This window comes from Panicum hallii, chromosome 1 (assembly GCF_002211085.1).
Source record: "Panicum hallii strain FIL2 chromosome 1, PHallii_v3.1, whole genome shotgun sequence".
In the NCBI taxonomy this organism is placed as follows: Eukaryota; Viridiplantae; Streptophyta; class Magnoliopsida; order Poales; family Poaceae; genus Panicum; species Panicum hallii.
Genome location: NC_038042.1, coordinates 4,452,732 through 4,475,731, shown reverse-complemented (window position 1 = coordinate 4,475,731; position 23,000 = coordinate 4,452,732). Strand labels below are relative to the sequence as shown.

Genomic DNA, 23,000 nt, shown 5'->3' with positions numbered 1-23,000 from the left:
ATGGACCTTCATTGGGCTAAATTGCTCCAATCAATCTAAACCCAAGATCATATCATAAGAGGACAGAGGTAAAACCTTGAGGTCAGCGTGGAAATCACATCCCTGAATAGACCAAACTGCTGCTGGAAAATGTTGACAGCATTGCAGCACATTCCCATCAGCCACTTGTACTTGCAATGGAATTGGTACAGACTGAGCCTCTTGTAACTTAGCAGCCATCTGCTGATTCAGGAAGGTATGGGAGCTACCGGAGTTGACCAAAATATTTATCTGATGGCCTTGAATAGAGCCTAGCATACTCATGGTTCTGGGAGTTGGAGTACCAGACAAAGCAGCAACGGACAGAGTCATAAAAAGTTGCTCACCAGAAAAACTGCCAGGTCGAGGAGAATCAGAAGATGAAATATCTTCCAACTGAAAAATATCCAACAACTCTTGCAGCACATGCAGCTGTACTGTCGGTGCACACTTGTGATCACGAGACCATTTCATGGCACACCTCTGGCATAAACCCTGAGCTCTGCGATATGCTTTGACCGCAGCCCATTTATCGTCCATAGTAACAGCTCTGGTAGCTTCAACGACTCGCCTATCCTCTGATTGGACAGGTGAAGGTTTATCCAGCTTCAATGGTGGAACCGGAAGAGGGTGAGGTTGTTTAAATGCTGGCCTGGGCTGGAAAGATGAATCCACTCTTCTAGTGTCTCTTCTCTTGAAAGGATCCGACACCTCCTCCTGCAAACGGGCGAGAACACAAGCAGTATCCCAAGAAGTAGGACGTTGTAACAGAACAACAGATTTTACATCATCTTTTAGGCCATCAATGAAACGTTGTGTATAGAATTGGGGATCAGTAGAACCTGAATAAGCTGCTAACTGATCAACAAGTTCAGCAAAGTTCTCAATATAAGAGGAAACACTATCAGTCTGTTTAATGTGAAACAGCTGCCTGATGAGCATTTCATAGTGGTCGCGACCAAACCTATCTAGTATCATAGTGCAAAAATCCGACCAGGAACAACTTTTCAGTTTCGGGGAAACAGATTGGAGCCATCTGGCTGCCGCATCTGTGCAGTGCATAGCAGCTACACGAACCCAGAAATGTTCCTCAACAGCACACAGATCAAAATAATCTACTGCGCGACTAATCCATAGCTTAGGTTGGGAGCCAGTGAACAGAGGAAATGAAAGCTTAGGCAATTTCCCTGAGCCGGACGGTCCGTAGCGAGAACCAGATGTAACAGGTGTAGGAAGTGGAAGTGGAGGTGAGCACGTACCCTTGACCGGGGGATGGACCAAGGTCGTGTCGACCCCATGGTCATCCTCCCGGTGGAACAAGTCGAGGCGGTGCCCGCTGGGCCTGTTAGCTGTGGATCCGGCAGATGGGCGCTCGGCAGCTGGTGGTAGCGGTGACGGAAGGATTGCTGGAGCCGGGTAACGGCGCTCGAGAGCCGCCCGCTCGCAGTGGATGTTCAGCTTCTTCACCTCGAGGCGGATGTCGTCGACCGACGCGCCAATCTCGGGGCGCCACGCATCCACCGCCGATGCCGCCCTCTCGAGAATGGCGACGCGCGCGTCCTGGGTGGTGGTGAAGTCCGAGATCTTGCGATCCAGATCGGACTCGAAGTCGGAGAGGCGCTGGTCCCACTTCGAGTCATTCTCAGAGAAACGCTTGGAGAACTCATCGGAGATACGCTTGGACATCTCGTCGAGGAGGAGCTTGTGTTCGGGATTCATGGCGCCTTGGCTTCGCTGCAGCCTGGTGAAATGATCGTGCGGCGGATGGGAATCCAGTGTGATCTATTCACCACAGATCGAGTAAGCGTGGACTGGAATTACGAGATTTCAGCACAATTCACGGATTGGAATCGTGCTGACAGAGCTCTACCAAATCCCTTGCGAAATCGATCGATGGATTAGAGAATAAGATCAGAACTGAGGAACCCCAAGGATCGACTAATCTGATACCAATTGTTAGCAGCGAGAAGGTAGCAGGGAGTAGGAAACAAGGGGTAATCGAATTGGGGAATCGGAAGAATAGGATTAGGAAGGAAGAGCAGAGGACAGCTTAGGAAAGAAGATACGTGTACAATTTATTTTTTTTTCCCTCTCTCTTCCTTTCACTCGCATAGTATAGTTCTCGTACATGGGCTCAGCCCTGTTGCTCGCATGCAAGCGAGTGGACCCATTCCGGTCCAGTGACATACGCATTGGGCTTCTTAGGCCTGGAGCTTTGACGGAGTGTTGCCGGCCTGGCTGGAGATGACGGGGTACTAACAATCAGCCTGCATAAACAAGGGTCAGGTGAAGCAATCTCATTTCATCCACCGCGGCCGGCCGGCCAGTCGCCGAGCAGGGATGGTCAGGAACTTCGCGTCAGCACGCTACTACTACCAGTGCACGGGAACATCATGCTCCGAACGAAAGGGGCAGGCTGCGAGCTGCGCACCACCACTGGACGTACACGCGATACCAAGAGCAGTAAACTGACGACGACGGGAACTTAAAAGAAAGCTATAGATCGAGACGGGATGACGAGCCTGAAAGCGAGGTCCTGTTCCCACCCCTTAAACGCAAAAAAGTTGTAAACTTAAAATTTTTAAAGAAATTTTACTAATTTAAAGTACTAAATAAAGTCTATTTATAAAACTTTTTGTATGGATGGGCTGTAAATCGCGAGACGAATCTAATGAGCCTACTTAATCCATGATTTGCAACAGTGATGCTACAGTAATCATCCGCTAATTATTGCTTAATCATGGATTAATTAGCATCATTAGATTCGTCTCGCGATTTACAACCCATCCATGCAAAAAGTTTTGTAAATAGATTTCATTTAGTACTTTAAATTGGTAAGATTTCTTTGAAAAAAAATTTTGGGTTTACACCTAGGCGAACTAAGCAGGGCCCGAGCCGATGAAGATAGCGATTCTGTTGGATGACGATTTTGCGGCCTTTTTCTATTTTTACCGATCCATCTTCATTTACCTAACCTCTTGGAGATGCTCTCAGGGCCTATTTATTCAGCGGGCATCGATGCAAGTAGAATCCTCGATGCTAGGATTTTTGGTTGGAGCAAGGTGGTTGCAACGTGAAAACCGATGCTTCAATAGGAGAGGGAAAGTTCAAGCCTCGTTTTTTCACTACACTGTGGCTACTCTTAATGTCGATGTCCTAACCGACATACATTTGAGAATAATAGGAGTATGATCTAACCCTAACCTCGTTGAAATTTTCATCTGAATCAGAACTTAAATCTGACCCTTTTTTCTTTTTCGAGATATGTCTGGTATCTATAGGGCACGAGGGGTTGCAACAACCAAGAGGTCATAACGCCGCGGCGTTGCGATCCCGAACGCCTCGGTCATGTCCAGCTCCTCGGCTGGCAGCCCGCCCGACAAGGTCCAGTCGAAGTGGAACAGCAACGCCGCGAGCGCCAGCTCGATGTGAGCCAGCCCGAAGGTCATGCCGGGGCAGATCCGCCGCCCGGCGCCGAAGGGTATGAACTCGAAGTCCGCCCCCCTGAAGTCCTTGGCGCTCGTCTCGAATCTTTCCGGCGCGAACCTCTCGGGCTCGTCCCAGTGCGCCGGGTCCCGGCCGACCGCCCACGCGTTCACGATCACCGTCATGCCCGCCGGCACGTCGAACCCGAGCACCTGGCACGGGCTCTGGCACTGCCGCGGAACCAGCATCGTCGCCGGGGGGTGCAGCCGGAGCGTCTCCTTGATGACGAACCGCAGGTAGTGCAGGTTGGCTAGGCTGTCCTCCGTCACCGTGCTGTGGCCGGCGGCGGCGAGCGCTTCACGGACCTCGTGCTGGGCTTTCTCCATGGCTCCAGGGTTCCGGAGGAGCTCGGCCATCGCCCAGTCCAGCGTCGTCGCCGACGTCTCGGTGCTCGCGCCAAATATGTCCTGCGGAAGAACCAGAGAGGTGGGTGGGTATGGCGATCAACGGCGGCGTCGAGGTTTCGAGTTTCGACGATGGGGGTTTTAATTTGTGCGTTACCAGCATGACGGTTTTGATGTTCTCGGTGGTGAGCGGGAACTGGGAGTCCACTTCCTTCTGGAGCCTGAGGAGCACGTCGACGAAGTCCTCCTCCTCTTCCTCGGCGTCGCCGGGGGCGGCCCTGTCCCGGTGCTCCTGGATGATGCCGTCCATGATCTGGCGCATGCTGCGGCGGTAGGCCTGGATGCGGGCGGGGGCGCGGCTGACGAGCATGGCGAGGCGTGAGGACGGGAAGAGGTCCGGCAGGCTCATCCCGGGCATGATTCCGAAGAGGCCCTCGAGCATCCGCAGGTAGGCATCGCGGTCCTTGAGCCGGCGGCTGCCGATGATGGCGCGCACCGTGGAGTCGGCGATGTAGGTCGAGATCAGCGCGGTCAGGTTCACCGGCCCCGCCGCCGCCGCCGCGGCGGAGGCGACGGAGCGGAGGAGGCGGCGGAGCTCGTCCTCGCGCACGGGGCGGAAGGACTGGACGCAGCGGGCGCTGAGGAGCTCCTGGGTGCACACGCGGCGGAGCTGGCGCCAGTCGTCGCCGTAGGGCGCGAAGATGATGCCCTCGGCGCCCTGGAACCAGAGGCGCGACATGGGGCCAATGGGCCGCGACGCGAACGCCGCGTCGTGAGTCCGCATGACCTCGCGCGCCGCCGCCGGGGAGGACGCCACCACGACGGGGACCTCGCCGAACCGGAGCAGCATGAGCGGGCCGTGGCGCCGCGCCAGGTCGCGCATCACGCGGTGCGGGAGGCCCCGGGCCAGGAGGTGGAGGTGGCCGATGACGGGGAGCGCCCACGGACCCGGCGGGAGCCGGAGCCGCGCGCCCCCGCGTGGCGTCCGGCGTGTGGTGACCAGGAGGAGGAAGAGGGGTGCGGCGAGGAGAGGCGCGAGAAGCAGCAGCAGGTACAGCGGGAGCTCGGCGGCCATGGCGGCTTTGGTCGCAGCGAGAGATCAGTGCTCCTCAGGAGGTTGGAGCGCCAATTGATCGATTCTTGAAGAACCAAGCCGTGTGCTTTTGTGTGATGCGTCGTTCAGTGATCACACGATTTCTATGCGCTCATGGCCCTTGAATCCCTCCTCAGAATGCCAGTCCTTGAATCTATCCTCAGAATGCCAGTGGCTTGGATAATCTGGAACGCTGAGAACCGTTTCAAACTCTGAACTGAACCTTAGTGCCGGCCGGCTCAGTGCCTCAGTCAGAGCAGCTGCGGCTCATGGGGCAAGTGCCTTCCAGTCCAGTTCAAGCGCCCTCGGCTTTGCATGGCCAAGTGCCTCGTAACCAAGCCGTTCTGCCATTGTGACGTTCAGTTGTTGGTCATCAAGTCGTTTGTTAGCACGGTTACACCTGGATAGCACATTTCTCGTGCACTCATGGTCCGTCCGTGCGTCTCTCGTCAGAACTCAGAACAAAGCCGTTACACCTTTTCTCTGATTGATCGTGTCGCGGCCTATATCTCTACTTGGAAGGCTTCCTTGATGAACAAAGCCGGGAGGCTGACCATGGTGAAAGTTACCATGACCTCTGCGTGCGTCCACACTTTGATCTCTCTCAAAGTGCCTAACTGGGTTGAAGCGGACTGATGCCAACAGACCATGGAAGAACCTCGAGGTGGAGTTCGGTAACGACCCGGTGGTCAAGTCGATGTTTTTGGCTTCAGTGGACGTCCAGTTGGGCGACGGCAACCTCACTCTGTTCTGGAGTGATAGATGGAATGATGGCAACTCTCCTTACCTAATTGCACCCGAGCTGTGCAATCTCATTAGACCAATGATAAAAAACACTAGAACAGTCCATGATGCTTTAGATGACAAGCGGTGGATCCAAGACATTACAGGTACTTTCACTGTTGCAGCGATTTCTGAGTACCTATCATTCTGGCAAGTCTTGGAAGCTGTTCAGTTGCAGCCGGGTGTTAAGAACAACCTCAAATGGAAGTGGACACCGGATGCCACCTACTCTGCAAAATCTGCTTACTTGATGCTTTTCCAAGGATCAGAACGCTTTGAAGGGGCGAAGCAGATCTGGAAGGCTTGGGCACCGCTGAAAGTGAAGTTCTTCACTTGGCTTGCAGTCTGACAGCGCATTTGGACAACTGATCGGAGGCGCCCTCATGGACTGCCAGGGCCTACTACGTGCAGACTTTGTGATCAAGACGATGAAATGGCCGACCATCTTCTCCGTGGCTGCAGTTTCACAAGGCAGATCTGGCACCTCCTTCTCGGTGCAATTGGCGTCCAAGCACACCCCCCCCCCCCCCCTTCAGGAAGTTTCTTGCTGGAATGGTGGCTCCACCTGCGCTACGGATTGCCAAAGGAACAAAAATGAGGAGTCAACACGGTCGTGATGCTCGTTTCCTGGAGAGTCTGGAAAGAGCGCAATGTAAGGGTGTTCAACAACGTCGAACTCAACGCAAGCCAGCTAACCAGCGCCATCTTATCCGAGGGGGATCTTTGGATTCAAGCCGGCGCCAAGAAGCTCCTGGCCATCGGTTGGCCTTGCAGCGCGTTGTCGCAAAGGATCCTCTCTAGTTAGGTTTTTTCCTTTTACGTGTTTTTCGGTTGTAATCTAGTGCTGTATAGTCCATAAATCTGAGTTAGGGTGTGCGTGCCCCCATTAAACCCGCGTTATAACTGTTGTTACTATTCTTGACACGCAGCTCTCCCGCGTATTCTTGAAAAAAAAATCAAAACTCAAAACACCGGTTAAATCGGATGATCTAGAAAGTTGCAAAACTTTGGTACCCCTGTGATCTAACATAAATAAAGGGAAACAATTTTTAACACTTTTCCTACGATTCGTGCGCAGTAAGGCTTAGAGCATCTTTTGTTGAGAACTGCTCCCACTGTCTCTTAACGAATGCAACTCTCACTTCCCAAAGAGTCAAACAATTTTATATTTAACCAAATTTAGACATAAAAATTACTAATATTTATATCTCCAAATAGATTTAGTATGAAAATACATTACATGATTAATCTAATAATATTTATTTTATAATGTAAATATTAATATTTTTTGTATAAATTTGGTCAAATTTTAAATTGTTTAACAACTCGAGAAGAGTGAGTTGTATTTTCTAGGGACGGAGGGAGTACGTGTTAGTATTGCCACTAAGATTAGTCTTGCCATACTATTATGGTAAACCCATTTAGCATCCGAATTTTGGGCCGTCCAACGGTCCATAAATTTCACATCCCCAAGCTAACTCCTAGTGTGTCTTCCTCCTCCAATCTCAGAATTCCAGAGCCGCACAGGGTGTTCGGAATTCCGATCAACAGGCGACGCGCTGCCGTCTCCGCGAGTCGGGGACGGCGATGGCCAGGCGGGGCGACGGCTGAGCTTCAGAAAAAAGTCAACTCCATTAAGCCGCCGCCGGTGGCCGAGTCAACCGTCTGGGATGGCCTGCAAGGCTGATGGAAGGCTACAAAACAAATCATTTGAAAGGCTGATAAAACGCAAAGACAACGATGCGTCACCAAACTCTTGCTGAACTTGACCACCGAAATCTTGGAACGAGGAAAATCCCAAGTGCTCACAAACTCGCAAGTCGCACGGTGTGATCACGATCACAGACACTTCAAAGTCAGGCAACCACGAATTCTTCTTGCATTCCAACCATCCGATCGAGCAACCGAGCAGCACCGATTGAGCCCGCCATGGCCGCCGACCTGCCGCTCTACCTGCTGCTCGCGTTCCTCCTCGCCATTCCGCTCGTCCTCTTCTTCGCCGCCCAGCGCCCGGCGCCACGTGGCTCCGTCGACGCCCGGCGTCTCCCGCCGGGCCCGTGGGCGCTGCCGGTCATCGGGCACCTGCACCACCTCGCCGGCGCGCTCCCGCACCGCGCCCTGCGCGGCCTCGCGCGCCGCCACGGCCCGCTCGTGGCGCTCCGCCTCGGCGAGCTCCCCGTCGCGGTGGCCTCGTCCCGGGACGCGGCCCGGGAGGTCATGCGGACCCACGACGCGGCGTTCGCGTCGCGGCCGCTGAGCCCCATGCAGGAGCTCGCGTACCGGGGCGCCGAGGGCGTCATCTTCGCGCCCCACGGCGAGGGGTGGCGCCGGCTCCGCGGGATCTGCGCAACGGAGCTCCTCAGCACCCGCCGCGTCCGGTCCTTCCGCCCAGTCCGCGAGGACGAGGCCGGCCGCCTGCTCCGCGCAGTCGCGGCGGCCGCCGCCGCGGGCGCGCCGGTGAACCTCAGCCAGCGGCTGGCGGCGTACGTCGCGGACGCCACTGTGCGCGCCATCGTCGGCAGCCGGTTCGAGCGCCGCGACGCGTACCTGCGGATGCTGCAGGAGGGGCTCAAGATCGTGCCCGGGATGACCCTGCCGGACCTCTTCCCGTCCTCGCGCCTCGCGCGGCTCGTCAGCCGCGCCCCCGGCCAGATCGAGCGCCACCGCCGCGGCATGCAGCAGTTCATCGACATCATCATCACGGAGCACCGGGAGAGCAGGGCGTCCGGCAAGGACAGCGACGACGAGGACTTGCTCGACGTGCTGCTGAGACTCCAAAAGGAGGTTGACTCCCAATACCCGTTGACCACCGAGAACATCAAGACCGTCATGCTTGTAAGCTTCCTCTCCTTCTGAATTTCATGGTCATCCACATCTCTTTGTTGCAAAATCTGAAATTAATCAGGTATTCCGTTTCTCAATTTCATTCGCAGGACATGTTTGGCGCCGGCAGCGAAACGTCGGCGACGACCCTGCAGTGGGCGATGGCAGAGCTCATGACGAACCCAAGAGTGATGCGGAAAGCCCAAGACGAGGTCCGGCGAGCTCTCGCCGGCCACGGCAAGGTGACCGAGGACAAGCTAGCCAACCTACACTACCTCCCGCTTGTCATCAAGGAGACGCTCCGGCTGCACCCGCCGGCGCCACTGCTGCTGCCGCGCAGATGCGGGAGCCCTTGCCAGGTGCTCGGCTTCGACGTGCCGGAAGGAACCATGGTGATCGTGAACGCGTGGGCGATCGGCAGGGACCCGGCGCACTGGGACGAGCCCGAGGAGTTCGTGCCGGAGAGGTTCGAGACGAGTGGGAGAGACTTTAGAGGGACGGACTTTGAGTTCATACCGTTCGGCGCCGGGCGGCGGATGTGCCCTGGAATTGCGTTCGGGTTGGCGCACATCGAGCTGGCCCTCGCGGCGCTGCTGTTCCACTTCGACTGGGAGTTGCCGGGAGGGATGGCGGCTGAGGAGCTGGACATGACCGAGAGCTTCGGGGTCACGACTCAGCTGCAGTCTGACCTTGTGGTTGTCGCGGTACCTAGTATTCCGGTGCCCAAGCCGTAGAATAATATGCACATTAAAGATAATTTTAAAGTATTAAATAAAATATGTTTATAAAGTTGTTTGTACAGATAGGTGCTCATCCGCGAGATAAATTTAATAAACCTAATTAATCTATGATTTACTACAATAATGCTACAGTAACCCTTTGCTAATCATGAATTAATATACCTCATTAGATTCGTCTCGCGATAGTTTTATAATTATTCTTTATTTAATACTTCTAAATAATAAGATTTTTTAATGTAACAAAGCTAAAATTTAGCTCTCCGAAACCAAACATCCCACGCCTGTGTTTTTTAAGCTCATGTTTGTTAATTTCGTGAGTTAACAAACGTGAGCTTTCCGGGCAGCTCGTAGTGGTGTTTTCTTTCACTGGATTTTCCTTTCGATACTGATCGCCTTTGCCTAGCCGGAAGAAGATGCATATACATAGCAACAGAAATGGCTTGCCATCTACCAGCACAACGTTTCAAGCTGCCCACGGCCACAGCCAATCACCGGTAGTGGTAAAAACTAACAAGCAAGCACCAGTGCTAATTAATTTCGTTCATCATTTACCCAGCAATAGGAACAGCAAGCACCAATGCACAATGCTTTTGTTCATCCGACCACTGTTGCAGTGTGCAACGCATCAATAAGCAATGCATGCGGCCGTGAATGAACGTTAAGGGGACTTGGATCATGATTTTGTTCAAAATTCAAATCGAACAGTCTAGATCACTAACCTCTTCTCTGTAACCGTACAAAGGTGGTATCATTTCTCCTTGAACACATCTACCATTTTTCTTGTATAGCATCGTTCTGGAGCTGAAACGGAATCGCTTACTCTGTTTAGAACTATTATTCTGTTTTTATTTATTTCCCTTTTTATGTTAGAACTATTCTGCATTGTGTTCTGATCAAACGATCTTCCTAACACAAGATCAGGCATCAACAGGCAACAGCACGTTTGTTTGAGTCTATAAACAAGTACTAAATGAGGAAATATGGAAAAAACTATACTAAAGGAAACACAAGATATCCATCCTAAAATGAAAAAAAAGACGTATCTATTAGGGCTATACGGATTCGAACTGTAGACCTTCTCGGTAAAACAGATCAAACGGATTATCGAAATGATTCGAACTGTTTCAAAGACCCAACATGGTCACGTCCTGCTCAGAACAAACTTGCTGTTGCCTGTTGATGCCTGTTATGTGGAAGAACATAGTATTAATTAGGTAAAACATTCACTAAGGAATGACAATAACAAAGAAGAAATACAATATGGCAACTTCTGATAGGTGTTACATGGTCATCAAAATTTTGAAATCTTTCATGATTTTGTATTATAAATTTGCAACACAAGATCCGTAAAAATAGATAACTAAAACTCACACAATGAACCATACAGACCTTGGATTTGTTACTAGGAACATGAGCACTACGGATATTCTGCGTCACATCTCACATGCCAAATCGATTCCTTTCAGACACACTGATTATGAGTCTCTTGACCATATCAGCTGTTGAAATGTCTACAGACAGATTCAGATAATGTGCTATTCTAACACTCTTAACTCAGAAAATTTCCTTTTGAAGAAAGGAGACGCAAAGCCTTATTGGCATTCTTCAAAACTGCATTCGATCTTGGCACCTGGTTTTTCCTTTGCTCCAAGAAATCAAGGGCATTCTTCACTTGTTGAGTTGACCGGACATCCTTCAGTAGAATAGTTTCAGGCCTGAAAACATTACCGAACACAAGCATAAGTATCATTTCAGAAAGTTCATATTAGATCATGGACATTAAACATACCCAGAAGTTTTCATTCTCTTCTTCTTTTTCTGAACCTTCTGAACATTTTCTTCCTCAGAGTCGGAGGAGAAGGTTTGCCTGAGGGGAAATGAAGACAAAGTAACCAATGAAGTTCACTTAGCCATAAAAAATTGAATAGCTAATAGTGCAAGAGATGTGCACATACTTCTCACGTGCTGCTAGCATTTCAATTACACTACTGGGGAGCATGCCAGGCATAGTATGTGTCTCATTCTCCTCGCTCTGGTGGGCATCTTGATCTTCTATTTCTTGTGGTGCCTGCTTATCTGGTTTAGATGATGTTCTCCGTTTGGCCCAACGTTTTCTCCGCTCCTTTCCCTCCCGTGTTACTCTGCAAGGACAAAACATAGCATTATTATCTTAAAAGACACTAAAATCAGAAGAAGATTTTTTAGCACCCTGATGATCTCAAGAGACACAATATTCAGATAGCTAATTCGTATTGATATTTCAGGGAAAAAAGTAATAAGAAAGAAAGCCTGACCACAAGTCCATAAAGATTATATCGTTTGATGGCAGCAGAACACACCATGAGTTATACACAGAACTATGCAGGCATCTAAAATCAAGAAACTGAACATAAAAAAGCTCCACATTTAGGCATAAACATTAGAAACATATCTACTAGGAGGCCAATTTCTCAAGATTAATCGAGCATTTTGAAATCATTTTCTTATGGTCCTAACAAAATTTATGAAGCCCCTGCATCTAATGAAGCCAATATAACACATAAGTGTTGTTAAGACATGGCATAACGTACTATCTAGCATAGCTCACGGACACGAGGATAACTAGTCTCCATTGCAAGTATCAAGTAGAAACTGCTCATCACTCATTTACTGTTTACAGAAACAAAAACAGATTAAAGTAGCACATTAGGGAGCAGAGTGTTCATCCAACCAGTTGCAGCATAAGAAACACACCTGATGACACTGTCCTTCTCAACTTTACTGATCTCTTCGTGCTTCTCAACACCCTGAAAGACAATAATAAGGACACATCACTCTTCCAGCATATTCCAATATGAAGCTCGAAGCGTGAAGAAACAAGATGAACAGCAAGGTTAAGCGGTTGTTAACCCTAACCCATCTAGAATACGTGCTTGGCCAACCAAATCGACGGCACGTAGAGTAAAATCCACTTACCAGCTCATCTACGCGTCTATCTACCGTCTTCTTGAGCGGCATACGCGGGCGAAGCGTGCGGAATCGTAACCTACTCGCGCGTGATGTGGGCTCCTCGAGCGGAGAGGAGTCAGACGTACCTGGACGGCGGTGAGCTCCTCGGGGGCGCTCTCGGAGTCGCTTCCGCTGTCCATCGGAGCCAGCTTCTGTCTGTATTCCCCCTTTTCCTTCGCGGAGAAGAGCGCCGGGAGCTTCCGCTGGTAGCACCCGCTGCCGCCGCCGCCGAGAGGGTTTTAGCGTTTGGGGTGTGGAGGGGGAGACGAGAGACACCCAGGTAGAGGTGGAGCCGGTCATGAGCTGGGCTGGGCCTGTAAATTGGGCCTGTTGGGCCCAGTGTAGATGCGCGGCTCGACTGAAAGCCCAAATTGTGATACGAGAATTCCCTTTAAAAAATTTGTCATATGAGAATAGTTATTATGATTGATGGATATTTTCTGAATATTTCAAGTATTTCCTCAGGTAACAAGTCTGCGTTGCTAACTATTACCTCTAGGTCCCATGCGAAACATTGTGTATATATGTGCTTTTCTCTTTCAGCGCATTTATTCGATATATTTGTTTCTTTAAATAATGTATTTCCTTCAGTCCAAAGATAAATTACAGGTCGAGGGAATGTTTTATTCTTGACGACAAAACACAGGCATCACCCAGTCACCCTCCGGAAAAAATAGCAAAACATAACATATAATAACTTTGAAGAACCTTCAGCTTATGGCAACATGTCGCAGTATATCATAGCCGAGAAGATCACACTGTTTAGTCTTTTTGGGGGGGAAAATATAAAGCATGCCTCCCAGCTTGATTCTTGTGTTTCTTCAAGGATCATCTTTGATCGTCTAAGAAGGTCGTTGTCCGTCAGTCAATTTACCCTGTCCTGGATGTAGCACAGATCAATAAAAATTAGCAATTACACTAATAGAGGGCAACACAACATATATGTTATTAAGTCCTAGGAAAGTACTTCCGAGAAGAAAACAAACGGCACACTTTTTGTGCCACAAAATCTACACGTTGTTAGGTTAATCATTGACCAAACAAAGATAACAAAGTTTGAAACTCAAAATTACAAAATACATATGGGCATTATAGAAAAGGAGAAAGTATAAAACTAATGACGGACGTTTCTATGGTTTGGCCTTCAGAAAACTCACCCATTAAATCTCTAGCTTCAGTCTGATTTTCCTTATAATCAAGCAAGCCACGTAGCCTTTGATGACTGCGTTTTATCTCATCCACCAAAGCCAACTTTTCTGCCGTATCAGCGTCCAATCTATCCTTGATATGGTCCAGTGTTGGAATAACCCAAAAATATATAACCACTTACACCCAACGCTCTGTTTTTTTCTAGGACATGTAAAAAGATAACCCGCTCCTATACGCTATAAATAAAGTGGGGTACTGTAGCATCCGACTCGTCCCTAGAAAAGTATTTTTAGGGATGGGTTACGCCATCACCCGCCCCTGCAAATGGATATCAATTTCAGGGGTGGGTCATAGCATCACCCGTCCCTAAGAACGGTATTTGGAGGATGGTGATGCCATCATCCGATTCTAAAAATAGTGTAGAGGCGGGTGATGGTGTCACCCGTCCCTACATTTTTTAGGGGCAGGTGATGGTATGACCCGCCCCTAAAAATAGTTTCACGTAAAAAATTTATAACTTTTTATATGATCTCGAATGAAGTCAAACTATATATCAAAATGGTAGAGAATGATTAGATCTAAAACTTTGTAGTTGATAACTTTTTCATTTAAGGTCATTTAGTTATTCAAAAAATATTTTCTAAAAAATTATTATCAACCTACGTATGGCTATGACTATACAGTGTCTCATACAACTCAAGTTATACTTTGATATTTCAACAATTTTAACATTTATATACACTGAAATATACTTGACATATTTTTTATCTATAGTTCACAATAACCATAGTGTAGAAGTTTCACTTTTTTATTTATTTTGCTATATGTAAAGATTTAAATAAATTTTTAGAATAAAATTAAAAAATATTTTTAGGAGTAGGTGGTGGCGTCACCCGCCCATAGAAAATGATTTATAGGGGCGGATGACAGCCCGTACAAATCACTTTCATAGTTAATATAAAATACGCGCGAGGCTTGAGGTATGCAGTTTGAACCCCAGGTGATGCAAGTGTATATATTTCATAAAAAATTGTAACTCGATAGTACGGGAGCTTGTGTGATGGCTGGTTCGCTGCAATATTTTTTTATTTTACTGTTTTCAATTTTTTTATTTTCTAGAAATCTTTTTGTAGGAGCCGCGACCCGAGGGGCGGGCGCGTTACCTGCCCATTTTTAGCTGCGAGAAGTAGAAGCAGGTACTGCACTCACCCCTAAAAATTAATTTTTACCCATCTTTATGAACTTTTTTCGTAGTAGCGTGAACACCATAAAGTAAGCTACCTTAGGTAGGGTTTCTATGGCTGCATCTGTTGCGCTGAAAATGATAAATGCAAGTGGTGATTCATACCAAGGTACAAGTATCAGTTGTTTCTTTATGGATCTGGAAATTGGAGCGAGAAGTCATACATGTCCCACTCACTGCGCACTTTCTTGTTACGAGGTGGACGACCCTGAAAAAACATAACAGAACAAACAACATCACCACTGTCAGTAATATCAAGGTTATCAAGATCATGATATATATGTATCTAGGATCAGAGCATGGTCGCATAGAGCTTGGGCATGGCACGGATCAGCCATGGATTTTAATTTCATCGAATCATAATCCCATGTGAAGGATGAAATGTGATCCTGTAGTATCATACCTAGGATCCTGATTCTCATAACAATCATGTCAACATCAAAAATTTGATGGTATCTACCACTAATTTAGGTGTTATTCATAAACTTGACCTGCCATCCTTTTATACTTAACAGATTGTTCCATGTTAAAATAACAATATAATTCACGTTTAAACGAATAAATATATCAGTGAGATCAATAGCGTATAGAATTAAGTTCAATTGAAGTTGATGCCAAAAGTGCTACCAAATCTACAATCTTCACAGAACATATTTCAGCTTTAATTTCATACAAACTAAGTGCTTTCCTTTCTTTTCTAAACCTGAAAGATGCATGATCCTATCTCGATTCTCGACCGTACCCAAAACAATCTAACCTGAATTGAAAGATGAACAAGGAACATGCTGAGATTGTTGCGTACCCTGTGGTTTGTTGGCGGCGGCGTAGAAGCAGGAGAGCCGGAGCACCTCGAAAGGCGATGAGATGGTCCTGGCCCTAGAAGGCGGCGGCCATGGCGTTGGATTCCTGCACAAGAAGACGACGAAGCGGTGCGCGGGCCATCTTGCTAGCCACGGATCGAAGGAGCGCTGCCCCGGCCATGCCTCCCCACCACCGAACGATCCAAGGAACTTTCCGGGCGATTGGTGACAAAATTGTTGCTGGATTTCGATCTAACAAAGACCTTAGCTTCCTGGCGATTGGAGACGAACGGGAAGGTCGACTCATGGCGGCACATGTCGTGACATGTTGGGCCTAATCATGTTGTGGGCTTGTGGCTGATGAGGCCCGACCCGTGCCGTGGGGCGTTCGGCCGTTTGGTCATCTATGGGCTATATACCCGGTTTTCTCAAAAAAAAAATCTATGGGCTATATGGCCTTCGCCATTCCACCCTGAAAAGCACCACGATCTTTTGGGTTTTTCTTTTCACGGAATTCATAAACAACACTCGATTTTTTTTCCCTTCTCTGTCATCAATCGATTTTTCTCTGTCCATTAGTTGTTCTTTTGTGGTTGTATTTAGTTGTTTCTGTCGACAGTTTAACGTTGGCCTGCCCATCTTCGATAGTTTTTTATTCTGTCTTCATTCGATATCCTTTTGTTGCTTCAGTCAGATGATGTTTGATGTATTGTTCCTGCTCTGTTTTGATTTCTGGAATGTGACCTGGCCATAGGTGCGGCTCTTTCTTCTCCAGCTTGTTGCGGTAGCAGCGGCCTCTGCCAGTCCCTCGCTCGGCTCCTCCCAGCCAGGCAGCCATGGACGTCGCCGAGGTGAAGAGGAGCAGCGCGCCGGGGAGGCTGGAGTTCTGATGCTCCATATATATATACTAGCCCCGACGCCCCGCCCTCCTGCACCGACGAGTTGCCGACGCTCGCCAGAGCCGGCATTGTCCGCGGCCGCCGACGCCTCTTGCTGATGGTCTGGCATCCGCGCGCGTCACAACGTGCTCGCCATGCTCCGCCGCTGCCCGCGCCTCCACGACAGGTCACAGTGGATGCGAGGATGGAGTACATGGCAAGTTCACGGGATCGATCGACTTGAACTTCAAACAACAAACAAGACGTCCATTTTCACGATCGACAGAATTCAACATGGCGCCATCAGTCCAACATCAGCTGCCATGCCCTGCTGTATTGTATGCCCGACTCATGTGAGCGTGTGTGACGGCAGCGCAGATGTCAGAATCGGTCAACGCAGCCGGAGATTCCGGCGAGACTGGGGGAGCATCTTCTTATCTTATCATCTCACTCGATTATTGTTCGATGCTTTTTTTCAGGAACAAATAATGGTTTCGATAAGAACGATGAGGAGCGTCAAGCGAGCAAATCATTTGTCTCGTTGCTCTGCAACTAAATTATTTTAAATTATTAGTCGTTTTGACTTTTCTACGTTCATAGATTTTATTATATTTCTGGACGTATGCTACGTAAACGTATATATAGATGCATAGTAAAATTCATACAACTAGAATAGAAAAATCAAAATGATTAATAATTTAGAACGGAGTGAGTAGCACCTCACCGATGTGGGCCAAACAAATTAAAAAGAGTTTCTCGTACTAGTGCTGCTCGTGATGGCGAAGGCTGGATACAGTAGGGGACACTCAGCCTCTTTTCCTTGGTCTTTTGTTCTCTTCATAACCTTTTGCTTTGTGTGGGCAAAGACCAATTAAATTAGCACGCAACCCACTAATTTCTCCTGGTAGGTTTTGTTTTGTTTCGCCCTATCACCGCCGCCGACTGTGCGAATTATAAATGTAATTATGGATGCTAAACGCTATCATCAAGTTTCAAAATCGTTTTTCAGCAACTCGACTCGATCGAAATTCGTACAGTCTACGTATCCTCTTGAGACGCCATCTATGAACAAGTCATCCAGAAAAATTGCCGATGAGGGACCTCATTGAAACGGTCAAGAGCTCCGAGCTGTTTAGAAACCCATCCAAAACTCACATGACTTTTGTTTTTTGTGGGTAGACTATAATACTACCGTGTGCCGCCACAAGTGGTCGTGGGGTACCTATGGTGATAGGAGGAATCCCCTGATGATGCGAGGGAGAGAGGGCAAGGGTGAGAGGAGAACTGGTCAGCGCAGCGCAGCCCTTGCAAGCATCCAGCACAACATCTTGATTGCGAGCGCAAGGATAGATCGATGTCACGTCGAGCGTACGCGCAAACCATTTCTTGATTGCTTGGCACTAGTACATGTTGATGATGCCCTTCCGCTCCTGGATTTTGGTGGGGGCACACTTGCATCGGCGCTTTGCTTGCGCTTTCCCTTTGGCTTTGTGCAGAGCGTGGACAAGACCAACCAGCAGACAAGAGCAATCGATCACTAATCCTTTCGTCGCAAGATAAAAGAAAGATCACTAATCCGTTTCTAGAAGGTTTCGGTTTACTCTCCACTCCATCACTTTTACCAACCATGCTGAAAAAGCACAAACTTTCACTGTTCAAGGTGCGGTGAACCTTGGGAGCTTTTTCTTAAATTCGCAACCTCCTCAAATGAAACTGCGGGTCCTAGAAAATCCACCTGCTTGCTCAATGCTGCTAAAAGGTCTCATCGTTTCAGATTCATATTATGGACTAACAATAATCGCTGGCTGCTTGCTAGCATTAAGATCCAAAATTCTCCGCGAAAACCTGAAGCGTCCTCACCCGTTTACCATAGGACACTTTGAAGATTCCAAGGAAGGAACCTCGAAATGGTCAAGAACAGCCAACACATTCAAAATTCGCATGAATTTCCGCTGCAGGGTATAAGTACTCCCGCGATCTGTACCCATCTCAGCAAAGTCTCCCGCAAGGATCTTTTCCTTTCGGTCAAACGTAGCCATCACCCAACAACCGGCGTCCAGCAGCACAAACCGCCGGGGCGGGGCCCGCGCCGGCGCCAGGTCATCAGCCATCACCGCTGGGCCCACAGCTCAGTGGCCGCCGGACCCCGACGCGCGCCACCTGGGGTGACGTTACCGCGACGGTTTAGAACCGACCGTTACCGCAGCCGGTTCAAAACCAACCAACCGCGCGGCGCCACGTGGGTGCCGGCCCGGCAGCCCGCGGGTGAGCGGACCCGCGCCCGCGGCTGCTGGCTGGCTTTGCGTACGCGGGTGGGGGAGCGGTGGTGCGCTCAGCCGACAGACACAGACAGCGCCCCCCCCCCCCCCCTCTTGAGGAGACTCGCTCGCCCTCTCCCAGCTTCGAGCTTCTTTCTCTCCTCCTCTCTCTGCTGCCCCGCAGGCCGTCGCCGGTGGCCGGCGTCGAGGGGGAGGCGGCGGCTGGGTTTGTGCGGCCGGGTGAGCGCTCGGAGGAGCTTGGGACGCGGCGGCTCGTGCTGATTTGGGGGGTTCTGGAGGCGATGCGAGGTGTCGGACGGGCGATGGGGTGGGCTTCCTGCTGCAAGCGGTCGGACGGGTGAGTGGTTCCGGACTAGTGGTGGTTGCGGTTTTTGGCCTTGGAATTGAGGTCTGGGTGCGGGTCTGGGGCGTGATCTTGGGTTGTTCGGTTTGGAGGAGAAGGGCGGGACGGCTGAGGAATTGGGGTTCTGGGGAGATGGTCAAGTGATGGCAACTTTTTTTTTGCTCTCTCTCTCTCTCTCTCTCTCTCTCTCTCTCTCACTGTTGGAGAGTGCGGATTGGGGGGGGGGGTCTTGGGGGGGCGATGACTTTGGTAGCGATTGATTTTGGATTTTTTTTTTTGGTCGAGGAAGGATGAGTTGTGAAATAATTGTGTGAGCTTGGTTTGTTTTCTGTGGGTTGATTAGTACTTCGGTGAGGGGCAAGTATAATCAGTAATCACAATTCACATCTCGTTTGGACTGAATTGAAGGATAGTGATTGGATATCTGAACTCGTGCGTCAGTTCAAATTTCACTGTTTCCGCGGCGAGTATTAGCCTTGAACTGCAGGCAGTCTTGTTTGGTGATTTGCAATCAGGTTGGAAATGACATAGTGTTAGATTTATGTCGTTTGTTCAGAATGTACTGCTTGTCTGCTTTTAGTGGAAGAGTTGGGTGAAGTCATGATCTTTAGGGGGCTACACTAGGATCTTTTCTTTTTATTACTGTACAATCTGCTAGCAACTCAAGCCGTACACTTCATTGTTGTGTTCTTAGGGCGGAACCGGGGAGGAGGAGGAAGAAGAAGGACGCAACATGGCGCATCTTCTCGCTGAAGGAACTTCAGTCGGCAACGAACAATTTCAATTACGACAACAAGCTTGGTGAGGGTGGGTTCGGCAGCGTGTACTGGGGCCAACTCTGGGACGGATCACAGGTGCTGTTTCTCTTGAACTATGAACCACAGGAATCTTCATTCTGCTATGTGCAGCCTTTTTTTCCCTTGCAGGCTGCAGTTTTAGATTCTGGTGCTTTTGGTATTGTTGGTAGGAACAGGACAACGCAATGGAAAGACCTGCTGATGTTGATGATTGTATCTTAGCTGATTTAATTTTACCATGTCACGCTTTTTCTGTTTCTAATAGTTTTCAGAGCTGTTCTATGCATGGGCGAAGCTAGCTGGAAAATGACGCTGGTGCACCGCTTAAAGAACACATCAAATTTTGTAAAAATACATGGTGAATTTGGGTTTGGTTAGTGGTAACATTTTTATTACCCTGGTGCCATGGCACCACTGTAGATGAACGTGGCTTCACCATTGGTTCTATGAATATGCTTTTGAAAGCAACGGGCATCCAAACTATAGCTTAGCTTGAGACCATGCTAAACACGGGCTTTCTGGTTTGAGTAGAGCACTGAATTTTTCTTTCTACAATGATTATAGACACAGCCTCGTTGTAGATCACATTATCATTTATAACTAGATAGTATCATAATTATTAGGTGGAAGAACACAATTGAGGGATAATGAAACCACACGGCCTGAAAGAAGGCCAGTCAACAACCAGCCAATCACAGAGTCTTGACAAATTCAGATAACTACCCTATTTTTCTTCTCAATATTTGTTTCTATCTTCTTCATCGCCTAATATTCTTGAAAGCAGGAAAAACAAATAACATGGTATGATATTTGGATGAAAGATCAATAACTTGGAACTGGGAAGGTCTCAACAGTTGAAGTCCCCCTGCTGGATTTGTCTTAAATAAAAGATTAACATATGAAAATAAATATGCTAATATTTTTCATGTTCATTATTGAGGAGGATGGAGTTGAATTGTGCTGCACTAACATGATATCACACCTAATTTGCTTGTTTGGATGAGATCATGAGCCAAGCAGCTGCTCCCAGGCAGCGATTCAGACCCCAGGTTGACGAAATCGAGCGTCTGGATCCGCTGCCTGGCACACACAGCCTTTTCAGGATCAGAACCAAGCAAGCTGTGCAATGGCATAACTGAAAATGCTACAGTGTACTGGTTCATGACTACTAGCCAATTATAGGGGTTCGCTGCCAGATTGTAGCCAAGTAAACTATAATCCTAGTGCTTGTAAAAGTTTGCATTGTTCTTGCTATATGTAAGAGGGTATTTCCATTAATGACATGGCCAGATAAAAAAGGTGAGGTTCCTGACACATGGGTATGCTCTGCTGCACCTATTTGGGAGTCTAAATACAAAGCCCCTAAATTGGAGTTTCTTGATTCCTTCTGTATTTTCAAAATTGTTTACTAACGCAAGTGATTTGTGCTGCATTGGACAATCTCATTGATGTGACAATAGTTTACTTACATGCTGTAACATAAAATTAATATTTTTTTGGATGAAATTTTGAGCTACGTGGTCCTTGTCGAATTCGCTTTCCGTGGTGAACTGGGCCGCCCTCTTTGGCATAGTTGTCTTATGCTTTGAATTCTTTGTTCAATTAGAAGTTTAAGGGACCAAGTAGGTTCTATTTACTATTTATTCCATGAATGGGATCTCATGTTCTCCAACTTATGCTTCGCTCATTAATGACATATAAACAGATAGCAGTGAAAAGGCTCAAGAGTTGGAGCAACAAGGCTGAAAAAGAATTTGCTGTTGAGGTGGAGGTTTTGGCACGAGTGAGGCACAAAAGCCTTTTGAGCTTGCGTGGATATTGTGCTGAAGGCCAAGAACGCTTGATAGTCTATGATTATATGCCAAATCTGAGCATACACTCTCAGCTTCATGGACAGCACGCAGCGGAATGCAATCTCGGTTGGGAAAGAAGAATGAAGATCGCCATAGATTCTGCAGAAGGGATTGCGTAAGCCTCACAATATCAGTTCATCAATTTTCATCAAAATGCAGCAATCTTAATGTTTAGAATTCTTTCATTTCGCAGTTATCTTCATCACTACGCAACACCACATATCATTCATAGAGATGTCAAGGCGAGCAATGTCCTTCTGGACTCAAATTTCCAAGCTCGGGTTGCTGATTTTGGGTTCGCTAAGCTCATTCCAGATGGTGCAACACATGTCACCACAAAGGTAAAAGGCACACTCGGTTACCTTGCACCAGAGTATGCGATGCTTGGGAAGGCCTCCGAAAGCTGCGATGTCTTCAGCTTTGGAATCATGCTCCTAGAGCTCGCAAGTGGGAAGAAGCCAGTTGAGAAGGTAAACCCCACCACAAAACGAACCATAACCGAGTGGGCTCTTCCTCTAGCCCGCGACAAAAAGTTCAAGGAAATCGCTGATCCAAAGCTCAATGGTAACTTTGTTGAGGATGAGCTGAAGCGAGTGGTGCTTGTCGGGCTCGCATGTTCTCAGAACAAGCCAGAGCAGAGACCGATAATGTCTGAAGTTGTTGAGTTGCTCAAAGGAGAATCTGTTGAGAAGTTCTCCAACCTGGAGAACAATGAGCTGTTCAAGCCTGAACAGACCAGTTCGTTCCAGGGCTCATCTGGACCCGATAGCTCGGACTGCATCACTGAGGAGAAGAGCTCCAAAACAGATGTGAAAGAGGAGGCAGTTGATTCAAGTGAGACGGTTTCCTCAGCAAGGTAGTGTGACGCATGTAAGCAGGTGTCCAGAGCTCCCTGCCTGGGAGAAATGTGTTTTATGAGTGCGTTTTCGTGGTTATTTTTTGTTCTTAGGAGGTTAATTTGGGTGCTTCCTTGCCCAGTTCACAGATATGCTTATTTGTGTATTGCCAATTTGTGTTGCTATGGTTCTCCTATGGCTTGTAAAATTCTTCAGATCTGGGGATGATTCCAACAGTAACAAGCTGGTCACTGTACTATTGCTAGCGTTTAGCTACCTCAATCCATGAATGATTTGTGTGCCACTGCCAATCCGTAATCCATGAGATTATTTGGTACTTCCAAGGCATTCATATGTGAGGGAAAAAGTTTGAACTTCCATTATGTAGAACCTATCACGACGTTCATATGTATTTATATGTTACAAGTGCTTCATTCACAACTATCATGGCTAGAAATGCAAGACTGATTTCTTTACTCTTGGCAAGGAATCTGTGCAACGAATTAAAGCAAACATGCTAATCCCATGGCTGAAACGACCTGCCGTC

At 48.2% G+C, this 23,000-nt stretch overlaps 4 protein-coding genes across 4 annotated transcripts; 2 read left to right on the top strand and 2 right to left on the bottom strand.

Moving 5' to 3' along the window:
- Positions 1-3,286: 3,286 nt before the first annotated feature.
- Positions 3,287-5,327, bottom strand: LOC112902004 (premnaspirodiene oxygenase-like). Its single transcript, XM_025970899.1, has 2 exons — positions 4,006-5,327; positions 3,287-3,911 (listed from the first exon to the last, which is right to left on the bottom strand). The coding sequence occupies exons 1-2, from the start codon at positions 4,921-4,923 to the stop codon at positions 3,294-3,296; spliced, it is 1,536 nt and encodes a 511-aa protein (XP_025826684.1). The 5' UTR covers positions 4,924-5,327; the 3' UTR covers positions 3,287-3,293.
- A 2,141-nt stretch (positions 5,328-7,468) lies between these two features.
- On the top strand, positions 7,469-9,316 carry LOC112878632 (premnaspirodiene oxygenase-like). Its single transcript, XM_025942875.1, has 2 exons — positions 7,469-8,559; positions 8,658-9,316. The coding sequence occupies exons 1-2, from the start codon at positions 7,654-7,656 to the stop codon at positions 9,279-9,281; spliced, it is 1,530 nt and encodes a 509-aa protein (XP_025798660.1). The 5' UTR covers positions 7,469-7,653; the 3' UTR covers positions 9,282-9,316.
- A 1,245-nt stretch (positions 9,317-10,561) lies between these two features.
- Positions 10,562-12,522, bottom strand: LOC112878642. Its single transcript, XM_025942884.1, has 5 exons — positions 12,362-12,522; positions 12,021-12,073; positions 11,243-11,428; positions 11,077-11,154; positions 10,562-11,002 (listed from the first exon to the last, which is right to left on the bottom strand). The coding sequence occupies exons 1-5, from the start codon at positions 12,413-12,415 to the stop codon at positions 10,837-10,839; spliced, it is 537 nt and encodes a 178-aa protein (XP_025798669.1). The 5' UTR covers positions 12,416-12,522; the 3' UTR covers positions 10,562-10,836.
- A 6,222-nt stretch (positions 12,523-18,744) lies between these two features.
- Positions 18,745-22,757, top strand: LOC112875004 (PTI1-like tyrosine-protein kinase At3g15890). Its single transcript, XM_025938665.1, has 4 exons — positions 18,745-18,961; positions 19,662-19,821; positions 21,470-21,732; positions 21,811-22,757. The coding sequence occupies exons 1-4, from the start codon at positions 18,906-18,908 to the stop codon at positions 22,475-22,477; spliced, it is 1,146 nt and encodes a 381-aa protein (XP_025794450.1). The 5' UTR covers positions 18,745-18,905; the 3' UTR covers positions 22,478-22,757.
- Positions 22,758-23,000: the final 243 nt, after the last annotated feature.